Below are 15484 nucleotides of genomic sequence, written 5' to 3' on the forward strand. Positions count from 1 at the left end.
ACCGTGTGTCCAGGCCCCACCCAGAGGCATGGTATTTTTTAAAAGCCTCCCAGATGATTCTAAGGTTTAAGAAGTTCAGGACTACTGGGGCGCCTGGGTGGCACAGCGGTTAAGCATCTGCCTTCGGCTCAGGGCGTGATCCCGGAGTTCTGGGATCGAGCCCCACGTCAGGCTCTTCCTCTATGAGCCTGCTTCTTCCTCTCCCACTCCCCCTGCTTGTGTTCCCTCTCTCGCTGGCTGTCTCTCTCTCTGTCGAATAAATAAATAAAATCTTAAAAAAAAAAAAAAGTTCAGGACTACAAAGTTAAATGTTCATTCTAATATGCCATCATTCTGTTAAGCTCAATCTACTCACCTAATGATAATTTTAAGTAAGATTAGATCACTGATTTCAGACCTTATTTTCTAGTATAAGCATTGAATGTTATAAATTTCTAAGCATGATTTTAGCTGTATTATGCAAATTTTGATATTTTGTGTTTTCATTTTCTTTCCATTTAAAATATTTTCTAATTTCCCATGTAACTTCCTTTTTGACTCATGGGCTATTTAGAAGTGTTATTTAATTTCCAAATATTTGGGGATTTTGTACTATTTGAGAATTATGTGCTAATGTTGCCATACATTTTACTTTTACAAATGCTCTAAACCCACAAAACACTGCCATCATTTTTGCTTTAGATAATTATCTTTTAGATTGATGAAAAATAAGAAGAAAGCATTTTCTATTTCCTTTCATTTCCCCTATTTCAAGAGATCTTTGTGTGGATTAAAGTGTCTGTCTTATATATCTTCTGTTTAAAGAACTTTTTTTTTTTTTTTTAAGATTTTTGTTTATTTATTCGACAGAGATAGAGACAGCCAGCGAGAGAGGGAACACAGGCAGGGGGAGTGGGAGAGGAAGAAGCAGGCTCATAGCAGAGGAGCCTGATGTGGGGCTCAACCCCATAACACCGGGTTCACGCCCTGAGCCGAAGGCAGCTGCTTAACCGCTGTGCCACCCAGGCACCCCTGCTTAAAGAACTTCTTTTAACTGAATTGCAAGTTTGCCTGTATTGAATTTTCTAAGTTTTTCTTTGTCTGAAATTGTCTTTGATTCACCTTTATTGTTGATAGTTTGCTAGGTTCCCTGGATTGGCAGGTTTTTTCTCTCTTTTCTTCATCCTTTTCACTTTAAAGGGGTTCATTTTCTTCTGACTTACAGAGTTTCTGACAAGATGTCTACTATATATTTTTCTAAATCTTGTTCCTTTTCATATAATATGTCTGCCTTTGGGCTTTTCTCTTTTTTTTTTTTTTTAAGATTTTATTCATTTATTCGACAGGATAGAGACAGCCAGCTAGAGAGGGAACACAAGCAGGGGGAGTGGGAGAGGAAGAAGCAGGCTCATAGCGGAGGAGCCTGATGTGGGGCTCGATCCCATAACGCCGGGATCACGCCCTGAGCCGAAGGCAGATGCCCAACCGCTGTGCCACCCAGGCGCCCCTGGGCTTTTCTCTTTATCTTGGTTTTCAGCAGTTTGAACATATGCCTAGGAGTGTGTGTATGTGTATACAATCCTTTTAATGTACTGTCAAATTTGGTTTGCTAATATTTTATTGAGGACTTATGCATCTATTTTCATCTGGGACGTGGGCCTATAATTTTCTTTTCTTGTAGTGTCCTTGTCTGGCTTCGGTATCAGGGTAATTCTGGTCTTGAAGAATGAGTTTGGAAGTATTCCCTCCTCTTCTATTTTTTTAAGGAGTTTGAGAAGGATTGGTATTAATTCTTCTTTAAATATTTGGTAGAATTCACCAATGAAGCATTCTGGTCTTGGGCTTTTTATTTTGTTGGGAGGTTTTTTATTCTGACTCGGTCTTTAGTTAGGATAGGTTTATTTAGATTTCCTGTTACTCTTTGAGTCAGTTTTTGTAGTGTGTGTGTTTCTAGAATTTTTTCCTATTTCATCTAGGTTTATCTAATTTGTTGGCATACAGTTGTTCATGGTATTCTCTTATAATCTTATTAAATTCTGTAAGGTTAGTAGTAATATCCTTGATTTTATTTCTGATTTTAGCAAATTGAGTCTTTTCTCCTTTTTCTTATTCCAGCTAAAGGTTTGCCAATTTTGATTTCAAAGATTTTGGTTTCGTTTATTCTCTCCTATTTTCTATTTCATTTATCTCTGTTTTGACCTTCCTATTTCCTTCTTTTATAGCTTTGGGTTAAGTTTGGTCTTCTTTTGATAATCCTATAAGGTTTAATAATGTTAGATTATTGACTTGAGATCATTCTCCTTTTTTTAACATAGGTGCTTATAGCTATAAGTTTCCCTCTGAATACTGGTTTTGATGCATCTCAAAAGTTTTGGTATGTTACGTTTTCACTTTCATTCATTTCAAAGTATTTTCTAGTATCTTTTGTGATTTCTTCTTTGACCTATTATTTAAAAATGTGTCTTTTAATTTCTACCTAGTTGTGAATATTCCACTTTTCCTCTGTTATTGATTTCTAGTTTCATTACCTTGTGGTCAGAACAGATGTTTTTTATTATTTCAATTTTCTAAAATGTATTAGGATTCATTTTATGGCCTAACATATGGTCTATACTTGAGAATGTTCCATTTGCAATTGCAAAGAATGTGTATTCTGCTATTATTGAGTGGTGTGTTCTGTATATGTCTCTTAGGTCTAATTAGTTTATAGTGTTGTTCAAATCCTCTATTTCCTTATTGATCTTCTGTATACTTGTTGTATTCATTATTGAAAGTGGGGTAGTGAAATCTCCAATTACTGTTATGGAACTATTTCTCCTTCAATTCTCTTGGGTTTTGCTTCATATATTTGGGGGCTCTGTTTTTAGTGCATATATGTTTGTAATTGCTGTATCTTCTTGAAGGGTTGGCTTCTTATCAGCAAATAATGTGCTTGTGTGATATTAGTATAGCCACCCCAGCTGTCTTTTGACTACAATTTGCACAGATGATATCTTCCTATCCTTTCACTTTCAAGCTATTTGTTTCACTGAATCTTAAAGTGAATCTCTTCTAGACAGAATATCACTGGAATTTTTTTAATCCATCATGCCTATCTCTGCCTTTTAATTGTAGAGTTTAATCCATTTACATATAAAGTAATTGCTAGTAAAAAAAAAAGACTTTACTATTTTGTTACTTGTTTTCTATCATATTTTCTGGTTCCTCAATCCCTCCATTATTGTCTTACTTTGTATATAGTTGATTTTTTTTGCAGACTACCACTTTGATCCCTTTGCCTTTTACTTTTCTATATACATTTTAGTTGTGTTCTTAGTGGTTACCATGGGCATTACAATTGGCATCTTAGTTTTATAACAAACTAATTCAAATTAGCACCAAATTAGTTTCACTAGTATATAAAACTCTACTCCAGTACAATTCTGCCCCTACCCTTTTCTGTTGTTATTGTCACAAATTACATCTTTATGCATTATGTGTCCATCAACATAGATTTATAATTACTGTTTGGTGCATTTTTCTTTTATATCATAGAGGAAAAAAGAGTATTTACAAACAAAGAATACAATAATGCTGACTTTTATATCTACCTATGTAGTTGCATTTTTAATTTAGTTTTTTTTTTTTTAATTCCTTCTTACGACTTTGAGGTACTGTTTAGTGCCTTTTAATTTCAGGTTGAAGGACTCTCTTTAGCATTTCTGGTACAGCAGGTCTACTGATGAGGAATTCCATCAGCTTTATTTTCTCAGAGTATCTTAAATTCTCCTTCATATTTTGTTGTTAGTGTGAGACACCTACCCTCTAGATGCCAGTAACAGCACCTCCCTCCAGTTGTGTCAGCCAAAAATTTCTGCAAACATAATTTTAATTGCCTATGGAAGGGCAATATCTCCAATATTTGAGAAACACTACCCTAGAGAAATGCTTGAACTTAAGATTTTGGAGCTGTTACATACAACAAGATTGAGGGTATAATTGTGGGATTTGGGTGTCTGAGTGAGATGGAGAAGAGATCGTCGAAGGTGAGTAACTCAAGGAATTGAGAGGCCAAGCAGTGATCAGAAGATGAAAATAATTTTTAAAAAGAGTAGCAGGTGGTATGGTATAATATAATGGCATGAACTTCAAAAAGCTAAGTTTTTGAAGAAGAAAGATATAAAATGTTAACTGATGGAACTCTTATACAAATTTATTTTAGAGACAAAAGTGTCACTATTAGCAATCTGGGAGAATAACTTCATGAAAATATTCCTGAACTTCATGTAGGCAATTTGAAGTGAAGTGCAAAATATCTAGGTATTTAAATATATTTAACCCACTCAATTTTATTTATTTTATTTTATTTTATTTTATTTTATTTTATTTTATTTTATTTTATTTTATTTTATTATTTTTGCTTTTCCACTAGCTACCTACCAGATACTGTTGTGCCTAGCTGCATTAAACTATATTCCTTTGTCTATAGCATCAGGGAGCAGGGTAGAGAGTAGGGATACAAATACATGCAGACTGGTAGATTGGTGATGGCAAAAGGAGTTCCTGCCTAATTACTGACATATAAAGTAAATTGGCTATGCCACTCCAATGTATTTTATAATCCTTTCTGTTTAGTACCTATCAGCTTTTTAGTGATCAATAATTTTTTAATATCTGCTATATTTTTAAAAAGAAGATAGAGGGGCACCTGGGTGGTCAGTTGGTTAAGGGTCTTATTCTTGATTTTGGCTCAGGGTCGTGAAATCCAGCTTTGTGTGGGACTCCATGCTGGCCATGAAGCCTGCTTAAGATTCTCTCTCTCCCTCTCCCTCTCCACCCCCCAACTCATGCATGTACTCTTTCTCTCTCAAAAAAAAATTAAATAAAAATAATTTTTAAAAAAAGAAGATAGAATTACCTCTGTAATCCAAGTGTTTTCTAAGAACAAAATTCAACTTCATATATTCTGTATTCTGTATGTAGAGTCCTATGAATATCAAAATGTACTTTTTTTTTCAAGACTCAAGGACAAAAGAAAGTTGCTAGCATGATGGAAAGTAAAGAGGTCCACAAAGGAATATTTCAGATTGAGTGGGAACATAAGAAAATGGAGATGGAAATGGAAGATCTAAATCAGAAGGCTTGGGATATTCAGATGCTGTTTTTTTCAAGAGATCGTCAAAAGGTAAGTTCTCCCTGCCCCATTATATAATTTTAATTTCATTCATTAATGTAGTCATTCATTCAAACAGTATTTAATAAGACATCTTTGTAATATCAAGCACATTCTAAGCCAGTAGTTTTTCACGATGTGTCTACAAATTCTTTGTCTTCTGAGTATTTCCTAATTGTCAGATCCAGTGGTCTGTCCCCCATTCATCACCATCCCTCAACTGTTGGTAGCATTTGACCATCTTAATTGCCCATTCCTCTGGCTTTTTTCAACCCTGTTTTCTGCTCTTTTTCTTTTAACATGTCAGGCCACTCTGCCTCTTTTACTGAACTCTCTTTTGCTTCTAACCCCCCCTTTTTTTAAAGATTTATTTATTTGAGAGAGAGAGAGAGAGCACAAGTGGGAGAGGTAGAGGGAGAGAGAATCTCAAGCAGATTCCACATTGAGTGGGGAGCCCCATTTGGGGCTTGATCTCACAACCCAGAGATCATGACCTGAGCTCAAATCAGGAGTCAGATGTTCAACTGAATGTGCCACCCAGGCGCCCCCTAACTCTTAAATACAGCTATTCCTTATGATCCTGCCTTTTGCTCTGTTTCCTTCCATGCGCTCTCCTTTGATGATCTCGATTTTTCTAACTTCAGCTATCACTTCTAAAAAACTGATGCAAGTTCTCTGTTCCTGATCTCCCTCAAGCTCTATTTCTACATTCCCACCTCCCAACAGTGACCCTTTTTAATGTGCTTATTTCTTTTCTTTTAAACCACTTACTCAGTCTTATAGTTGTAGTCATCTTTGATTCCCCTCTCCCCTGTCTTCCAAGTCTTGCCTAGTTTATCTACTTATTCCCTCATTCTTTATCCCCACTGCCATTAGCCTGGCTCAGTTTTTCTTTTCCATGATTTAGACTATTGTATAATAATCCAACTGGGGGCACCTGGCTGGCTCAGTTGGAATAGCATGCAACTCTTGATCTCAGGCTCATAAATTCAAGCCCCATATTGGGTGTAGAGATTACTAAAAAAAATAAAATAAAATAAACTTAAAAAAAAAAATCTCCTAGCAGATCTCTTGACCTTTGGGCTTTCTCTTATCTAATCTATACTATATGTTGCTGTCAGATTAATATTGCTGTTCAGCTCTAATAACATTACTACTTTGCTCAAACATTTTAAACTGCAACTTCTTACCTGTGAATTATGGAATCTTTAGGTAGGTGATCTGCATCCTTCAGCCTAACTTTTCAAATTCATTCCCACTGTTCCTCTTATACATTAGTATTCTCAAAACAAACTGATTAATATTTTTTAGGATTTTACCTCTGTGCCTTTGCTCATTACTGGTTCTTCAACCTGAAATACCGTTCCTCACATTTTTCACATCCCAAATCTATTTTTCAAAGTCTAGTTTAGATGACACCTCCTCTAAAAGCCTCTGGATTTCCCCAGTCCAGAAAAACCACATCCTTTCTCAAACCATCTTTGAATGTGCATGTCACTATACATATTTTCTGGCAATTAATTATATCTACATGCTCTTTCTTTGGAAAGCTAAAGTCATGTTATCTAACTTTGTATCTCCCTTAGTATCTTTAACTGGAACACTATTAATGTAGGACTCAAATTAGACACTTAATAAATTTTTGGTGAGTTGGATAAGTGAATGAGAAAATAAACTGTAGGCATTTGTAATTATTAATATACAAGTGAGTGTATCAATAGCTAAATACAAGTAAATATTATGGCATGAAAGTCAAATTGATCTTAGATAACTTTTATGAAAATGGTAACTTTCAAAATTAAGAATGTTTTTTAAAGTTATCTATTGAAACAGTAGAGAAAAATATTCTTACATATTTTGTGGGGTTTTTTTTCTTCTCCAAGTACCTAAATGAACCAAACTATGAGACTCTGATTGCCATTCAGATTGGAATAATGGAGCAAACCATTGCTGTTTTAGAGAAGGTAGGTCTCAAAGATATTGATCATTATAATCCCAACAATTGTGAATTATTTGAACAAAGTAATAGTGTTCCAAATCATGAATTCAAACAGAACCTAATAAAATTGTGGTCCATTATTCACATTCAGGATCTAGTTAGAGGCTCCTGAATAGTGTCTTTGCAACAAGTGTGGTAAACTTCTTTTAATACTAGAATTAACCCCTTGGGAGATATCTGAGTGTACCTGAATTTCCAATTTCACATTAAGTTGTGATTTATGTAACAGAAGTGTTGATAGTCTTTCTTTGGGGATATGGTGATAAGATGATATCTTGATGATAATGAATTTAAATTTAAAAGATAATGTCTTTGTAAAATACTTTTTTTCAAAATTATTTTTGTGGGGTGTCATGGGAACGAAAATTTCAGACCCACAAAAAGAATGTGGAGAACTGCAAAAAGCTACTAAAAAAACTGGGAAGGTACAGCAATCAAAAAGATGTAGCAAATTATACTTTAAGCTGCAATTTACGAGAAGAGTTGGTGGCTGTCTCAGAGAGAAAAGACATCTGTAATGCAATGGGTAAGAATATTTTTTCTTTACTCAATGTAGGTTTCTTTAAAAGTAATCACTATTCCTGAAATCTGGTTAGTAGTTACAAAGCTACCAGCATTTCTTCCACATGTTTAATTGATTCTGAGTACTATCTCTATATTTGAAAATATAGATAATAATCCAACTAATTTTTTTCTTCTTCATTTTTGGGGTAGGGTCTAAACTGACTTGTGAAAAGATTGCCAAAGAACGATATGAAAACATGATGCAACAACAAAAGTTAACAAATATTGCAAAACAACAAGCTGAACAGATTTCAATACTGCAGGCTGAAGTTGAACGATTAAGGATGAGAACATTTCCTGCTCTTGGTCAAATATAAAAATGCTGGTAGGTGGTTAGATCAAGTTTGTTAATTATGTGGTTTTTTTACCTGCGTGCCCTTGATCTATTTCCAATATAGAAGTGCATATTTAAAAAAAAAATGCTGGTAGGAAACACAAGGCAATCAATCATTTAAAAAATAATTTCATTTTATTAAAATGATTTCTTTTTCTCCCATATCAGGAAATTTAAGTACAGAGTCTTCTTCTTTTTTTTTTTTTTTTTTTTAAAGATTTTATTTATTTATTTGACAGAGATAGAGACAGCCAGCGAGAGAGGGAACACAAGCAGGGGGAGTGGGAGAGGAAGAAGCAGGCTCATGGTGGAGGAGCCTGACGTGGGGTTCGATCCCGTAACGCCGGGATCACGCCCTGAGCCGAAGGCAGACACTTAACCACTGTGCCACCCAGGCGCCCCCAGAGTCTTCTTAGTTGCATATTTTTAATAGCAAATTATTTAATTTTAACCTTAATCATTATAAAAATATTTGTCTTGCATGAATGTGTAAAATATCATGAATTGTTTTCATTCAAGAATGAACTGAAAATATTCAAGATGTATTTTACTCATTTACTCATTTAGTCTTAATTTTCGTCATAAAGACAAAAAATTCTTAGCCACTCCTGGCATTTCTAATTTTATAAAATTACCAGAAAACTTATGAGTTAATGGATGATTTTTATATTTTTCTATATTTCCCAGTTTTTCTTCAGCAAGCATTTCTTCTGTAATCAGAAAAAAGTTTCTCAGAACATTTAGGATTATTCTCAATTGTAGCAATGAGAACGAAATGAACTGTTTCCTTTTACCAAGCCTTAAATCATTTGAAAAGTACAACATATTTTTTCTGCATAAACATAACATAGTCTTCTACATTACATATTCATTGTAATAGATGATGATAATTAAATGAGAAGATTAAATGCTCAGAAAACTTCTTCCCCCTTATGTAGCCTGTGGACTGCTGCATTCCAAGATGATATCCTGGGATCATTGACCACAATCTCCACAATCTTTTCACATGTCATCATCTCATTCTTCTGAAATTTGTGAATTAAATGTTAAGTGTAACCTGCAACAGCATATCCAATGCGCACAGGTGTAGGTAAAGCAAGAGAGCTATTATCGTAACAACTTCTATTTAGAAAAAAAATCTGTAAGAGATTTACAATCTTCTTGAGACTGCCAGGGTAGTACCATAATTGATCACCCTTATACTGATCAATGCTGGATGGGGACATAAGAGAAATAATAGGCCCAACATCATTTTTGGTAGCCCTCCTTTGTACCAGAATGACTCCTCAAGTAGTTGATTTGACTGATTCAGCAGACAAGTGCCCACTGGTAACATTTCCTACATCTTGGATCCTTCAAAATTATCTCTGAGAAGGTGATTGTGGGGGTGGGAGGCTGAACCCAAGGGTGAAATGTGTGAAGAGTACAAATACTTTGTACTTATGATGAGATCGTCAAAGTTCTCTGTCCTGTTGGTTTGCGTCAATCATGGTTCTACTAGGCTTTTTTTCTCTCAATTTTTTCTGGTGATATAAATTCCAGGTGACCAGGATTAGTCGCCTTATTAGGCCCATTTGCAAATAGTCAACGCCACAAATTTTACCGTGGATTCCTAGATCTTAACAGCCTATATGTAATTTCTATTTCTTAGTGGCTACCTGGGTGACTCTGACAATTCACGCTTTTTGCTTTGAGGCATGAATAGAGTGGAGGTTAGCAGAAATCTCGTCTGCAAGCTATATTCTACCAGCAGCGCTTTTTAACAGGAGACATCTTCTGGGTTGGGGGGTTGGCTTTGAAAGGGCACATGGGTCATCCACCCAACCCACTCTTGATACTGTCCATAGTACTGATTCCTCTCAGCTTCTGCTAAACTAATGGCAATTATATTTTTATAGTTCTTTAAATTATCTATAGTATCAAATAGTAAGATAATTAACTGCGTCAAATATAGCATGGTTCTTAGTAGGGCTCTCTTGCTTGGTTGCCTGGTTTCAAATCCTGGCTCTGCCACTTGAGCTTTAAGTAACTATTTAGTTTTTAAATAACTACTTTATCTTGAATTTTCTCATCTTTAAAATTGTGATGCCGATAATTTTAACACTCAAATGAATTAACGTACTTTGTAAACTGGCACAAAGCAATTGCTAAGTGGTAGCTTTCATTTTTATGAATAAAAATATAGTATTCAGTGATTTTTAAAATAAAAGTATCCCATTAAATAGAGGTGAAATTCAACAGAAATTATAAAAAAGGGTCCCGCCTCATGGCCATCTTGGGCATCAAATTCTCCCATAAGCCTGATCCATGTTCCATGACCCACCTCTGTTGCAGGAGTGTCCACTGTATTGCTAGAGCCCTTAGCACCCAGCCAGTGCCTTGGAAGTGTCCGTTACTATGTCCCCATCTGCTCTCCCCAACTCTCCCAGAACTACAGTCCCACTGATGTTAAGTTCCTCCAAGTTTATATGTGAGGGGTGACTCCAGGGGATGTCCTAATCAACAGTAAGCAGCTGCAGCCAAACACCAGCACCATCACTAGGGAAACCACTTCCCATACCACATTTAGGCCTTCTAGCTGTGCAGCAAGCAGCCATGAAGGCTGTAGGCTCACAACAGCATAGCTCCCTAGGGATACCCATCTAGGAATCTCAGGGTCAGGGGAGGCCCATGTGAGGCCTGGGTCAGTTCTCTTGGGTTCATGGCAGCTAATGACGATGGCAGTGTCTGGAAAGTAGGAATTTGTGTGTGGCAAGAGGGGGGGGTGTGTGGCAAGGGGGAAGGGTAGTACCAGCATGGACACTAACAATTAGAATGGATGCAAAAGCAGGGTTCTAAGGTCTCCTGCTATGCCAAATATTAATGATTTGTTAGATCACGGGGCGGGATTGGGCCAAAAACGAGGTATGCCTGGAGGAGGAACCTTAGGATAGTGGCTATTTATCTACTAGGGAAGTACTTTAGGGAAGTACTTTCTTTTAGGATTTTTTTTTTTTTTTAACTAAGTAAAGCTGTTTTACCCCTTAAAAGGACCCAAAAGCAGAAATCCATAAGGCCCTCAGGAAGGACTGGATGATAGAACCAGGTAGCCACTGATCCACAAAGTTCTCTAGCATCTTTGCCTTTCTTAGTAAGAGCACATACTATCTTTTCTGCTTCCAAATTTACCTACAATAGCTTCAGCCACAAAAAGAGATGGGCTTTCTTTTCCTGAGCACAATTCCAATTCTCAGACTGGGCCAGCTTGGGTCACATTTCTATATACAGCCACAAGGACAGGTAGCATTGTACAATATAGCAGCAACTAGAAAGGCAGATGAATGTGAAGAACCTTGTATGCCTTGAAGTGGGGGATGAGAATATGTTGTTTTTAAGAGATAGACAGCCATTTCACTAAATGAGATGAAGAATAAAATAAACAAATTTGAAAAGACAGGGAAGAATAAGATCTTGGACATATGAACAAGTTTAATTACCTGCTACACCATCCAGATGGAAATATGTTGTAAATGGGACAGAAACATGGTTCATAAACTTAGGAGACAGACAGGCATTTTTAGACCACTTTAGGTTTAGACATTCACCAGACTGAACTACTTTTTAACATTTAAAATAAAACCTTAAAAAAACAGAACTTTTTACCACAATAAACAAAACAGTGTACTAAAATTGACTTCCAGAAATGACCAAATTATTTTTTAAACATGATTTAATTTTTTTCACATTTCTTTAAATGTCAAGTTTTCTTTGGCAAATTTATCCAAATTACTAAATTTTCATTTTAGAACTTATTTTATATTTATATAACAGAGTGCCCTAAATTATGTTCATCAAGATACCTTTCTTTAAGCCCTAATGGTTTCTACCTTCCTTTTAAAATGTATTAAGTATCTTTTAAGTTGTCATTCTCAAAAATGTTCTGGAGAAAAAATTATAAATTAAACACCCATAAATTCTTCTTCATTTCTGTTATAGTGTAGCAATTTATCATCTAACCCACAGTGGTCTATCAACTGAGTAAGGCTGAGTTTCTTGTTCTCCTCAGACATAGCTGACTGCAACTCATAAAGCAACAGCTGGCTGCAGCTTCTCCACTTCTGTATTAACAACTGTAACTGAGACAGGTCATTCTGAAATAGGAAAAAAAAAAAAAAAGGTCAATAATTAGCCAGGCATCCTATTTTAACTTACATAATGAAAGTTGTTAAATTAGTAAATGAGTAGGGTTAAAGGGTAACACACTTGGTCAGGACTGAGACTTCTACCCAGGAAAAAGTAGGATGGCTTTTAGTAGAATGGTTACAGTGACACTGAAATTGAGTTCTATGGCTATTTTGTTTGGTCCAACCTCTGGACCATCCTTACCCTCAGGGACAAATCAAATCATGAAATAGGGCAAAACTATGTGAAGAAGCAACAATATAGGTTAAAACAAAACAAAATGCTTTATTATAGCTGTACTTTCAAAAAAATGAAAATATTCAATTTAATATAAATAAAATATAAATATAAATTAAAATATTCAACTTAATATTTTTCAATTCACTATCTCATAAAACCCAAGTAGTGATATTTAGAAAAATCCTAAAAATTCAAGACAGCAAATAAGATCTACTCTTCCACCATTTATACCACATTCTGTGGAAGAAGGGCCGCTACATATACATGAATGATCCAGGTCAGTAAAGGTTATCTTCTTCCAAGTGCCCAACCACTATTTAATTCACCTTTCTGGGTTGAAATCTAAAAATCTAATTCATATTTGTTTTATCAAACAAAACACCTGGAACATTTTAATAAGTTGGAAGAACACAAGACTATTACTAAAAATATTTTTTACTGTACTTTGTGGCCTGTTTTTAGCTTTTTTAATCATTCACTGGCAGCTGTCACTTTTGTTCTCACTGCACTTGCCTCTGTCATCTGATACTAATATTGCTATAGGCCGGGAACTAGAGAGAAAAACTTCAACTGCATATTAAATGAGAGCTGGGACTTTCTGAGGTTGTATCTGGTGTTTAAGGGCCTCTTCTGCTCTAAATCTATGACTTACATTTGAGTTACAGTTGTTGGAAGCCTGGTTTCTCGATAATATGGCTTACTGCTTATTATGCTTAAATAATCTTATTTTCTCTTTGAAATTACTTTCCTATAATTATCTAAAAATAAGAAAAATTAAGAAGTGGTTCGAAATTCTTCTCACCTTTGATCTATACATTTTGACCAGTTTTAGCCTCCGAAGAAAGTCTTCTTTCTCCTCAATCTGCTTCACCAATTTTGTTCTTTCTTCACTTAATCCTTGTTTGGCACGATCCTCATTCACAAAATCACTTTGGAGATCACTGCATGACTCAGTAACAAGAGATGTAGATTCACATGCACTGATATCCTTGAAGGTGTTTTTCAAATATGTACTTTCTTTGAATTCACCATCTATGTGTTTAAAATTTTCTTGAAGTTCCAAACAGTTTTCTTCTGTTGAAGATGGTTTCTCAGGAAAAGTCTGATTGTTTTCTTCATTCTCTACTTTAAGACGTTTTACCACACTGTAACAGGAATTAAATGAAGATCTAGTTTTCCTTAATCGTTCTCTAAGTGTGGCACTCATAGGCTGAAAAAAGCACAAAACATTAATCAAGAAAAACCTTCCTGTGTAAATAAATCTACTAAAAATAAAGACCTTACATTTCTATACTTGACACCACTAGATGGCTTTATATCTCCATCTATCCAAAGTAACCATCACAAAATGTCTTTAATTCCTGCAAGCCCCATTAATTTTATTCTTTTTATTTTAGCAAAGTCAGATCCCTTCTAAAACAGTGTTGAGACGCTTATCCCTGTCATCAATTTGTTCAGCAACTAGCACATTCCTGACTACTGCTTCAGAGTTACAAATTAAGGAAAAGACCTAGATCCCTGCCGCCAAAGACCTTCAGAATACAGCCAATTCAAACTTCCTCAATTTGGAATTTTGCGGTAACCTGATCTGAAACTAAATGAAAATAACTGATTCAAGATGAAAATGGGGGGGGGGGGTGAAGGGTGAAGACCTAAAATTATTTAATAGTTAATAAAATATCTACTCATTGATCTACACATTATGTTAACTGACATTTTTCAGTAGAATTAGACACACAACTGGCACAATATCTAGAAATACAGAATAGCTCCACTGGAAGAACTAAGATATTCATACTTGTTTTCTTGAGCTACTTGTTCGGGGAGATGGTGGATTGGCGCAGGCCCGTGGAGTGCGAGGTAAAATCACAGCTGAGTCGGATGGGCTTTCCATCTTGAAAATGAAATCGTTTACCTCTAAAAAAAAAAAATCAGAATGTAAATAAAATTAACCCATACCTCTATACATTCAATTTTTGTAAAAGAACTTTTTACTGTTGTACATATAACATCCACAAATAAGCCAGCAACTTCACTTAGTTGTGATTCATTCTTGCACTTTTTGCAGTTTTCCCTTTACCTTCCTAAATAAGACTGTCCACATGGTGACTAGTTTTTTCAGGACAAATTAGCGTCTCATATAAACACTCTCCACTTGTGTTATCTATCAAGATATCCTCAAATCTGCCATGTAGGGGGTGGGGAGAATAACGACTTTGTAATTCTTCAGGAATTCTTTAATTTCGTTTTGCCAGCTTTAAATGAAAGGAAATACAACTGAAATCTTGACTCGAAAAACTATAATCAGACCTGTCACAGTACCTTAAACCCTAAAAAGCTGTGTGACTAGAACCAGTGACTACTCAGGCCTGAGGAACCAGGAACACAAGCGCAGATAAATGTACGCCCGTCTGTGTAGTTTAAGTAGCGAACAGACCCTGGAAAGGAGAGTTGGCTTAAGTCTGTGTCCTCAAACAAAGGCATCAACTTTCATGGGAGGAGGGAGGAGTTTCTTCCTTCCACCACGGCAGAAAACCCACACTAGCCCTCGAGAGACCCCAGGTCAGAGGAAGGGTTGAGAGGTGCCCTGACCGCTGAAAGAGAGCTCTACTCGACTCCCCGACAGACACCCGAAGCAGCCCGACTCTCAGCCGCTCACTCGCGGCCCCACACTCTACCTCCCTCCGCCATCCCCAGAGCGTAGAAAACGCGCGCTGCCGCGGCGGGGCGGGGCCGCACAGGAGGCGGAAGAGACGCACGATTGGCCGGACTGTCTGTCGCGCGCAGCTCCGCGGGGCTCGGCGCCCTAGAGCGGCGGGACTCCGCGCGCGCGGCTTCGAGCGCCCGGGAGGCGGTGGAGGCTGAGCGGGGCCACGCGGAGTCCGCAGAGACGTGTGATTGGCCCGGTGGACTGACGCTCGGCGCTCTGCTCCGCCCAACGCCAGAGCGCCGCGGTGCTGCGCGCGCGCGGCCGCGAGCCTCGGCGGTGGGGAGCGAGCCTCGGCAGGGATGGGGTGGGCGGGGCCGAGTTTCTGAGCGCCGTGACGGGTTCTGA

The 15484-nt window shown here is 36.8% G+C and overlaps 2 protein-coding genes across 4 annotated transcripts in view; one reads left to right on the top strand and one right to left on the bottom strand.

The window, feature by feature from the left end:
- The window catches only part of CFAP43 (cilia and flagella associated protein 43), a 105829-nt gene extending 91440 nt beyond the window's left edge, over positions 1 to 14389 (top strand). For 2 of the 3 annotated variants that reach the window (XM_045803047.2, XM_045803050.2), the window contains exons 35-39: positions 4979 to 5143; positions 7015 to 7095; positions 7503 to 7656; positions 7845 to 8019; positions 13827 to 14389. In XM_045803047.2, the coding sequence (XP_045659003.2) occupies positions 4979 to 5143; positions 7015 to 7095; positions 7503 to 7656; positions 7845 to 8011 (567 nt within the window). In that variant the 3' untranslated portion in view covers positions 8012 to 8019; positions 13827 to 14389. Of the gene's footprint in view, positions 1 to 4978; positions 5144 to 7014; positions 7096 to 7502; positions 7657 to 7844; positions 8020 to 8966 lie in introns of all 3 variants that reach the window. The other variant, XM_045803048.2, reaches the window with a different exon arrangement.
- On the bottom strand, positions 11477 to 15264 carry SFR1 (SWI5 dependent homologous recombination repair protein 1). Its single transcript, XM_045803051.2, has 4 exons — positions 15108 to 15264; positions 14228 to 14346; positions 13232 to 13639; positions 11477 to 12158 (listed from the first exon to the last, which is right to left on the bottom strand). The coding sequence occupies exons 1-4, from the start codon at positions 15118 to 15120 to the stop codon at positions 11967 to 11969; spliced, it is 732 nt and encodes a 243-aa protein (XP_045659007.2). The 5' UTR covers positions 15121 to 15264; the 3' UTR covers positions 11477 to 11966.
- Between the last annotated feature and the right edge of the window lie 220 nt (positions 15265 to 15484).

Source organism: Ursus americanus, chromosome 6 (assembly GCF_024610735.1).
Source record: "Ursus americanus isolate L20-20 chromosome 6, mUrsAme1.1.p, whole genome shotgun sequence".
Lineage (NCBI taxonomy): Eukaryota > Metazoa > Chordata > Mammalia > Carnivora > Ursidae > Ursus > Ursus americanus.

Bases quoted from the DNA above. Each gene is read 5' to 3' on its own strand.
- SFR1 (XM_045803051.2), bottom strand. The intron at 13,640-14,227 runs GTATGAATATCT...TGCTTTTTTCAG, and splicing joins CAAGTAGCTCAAGAAAACAA to CCTATGAGTGCCACACTTAG. The intron at 12,159-13,231 runs GTGAGAAGAATT...TTCCTATTTCAG, and splicing joins TCAAAATGTATAGATCAAAG to AATGACCTGTCTCAGTTACA.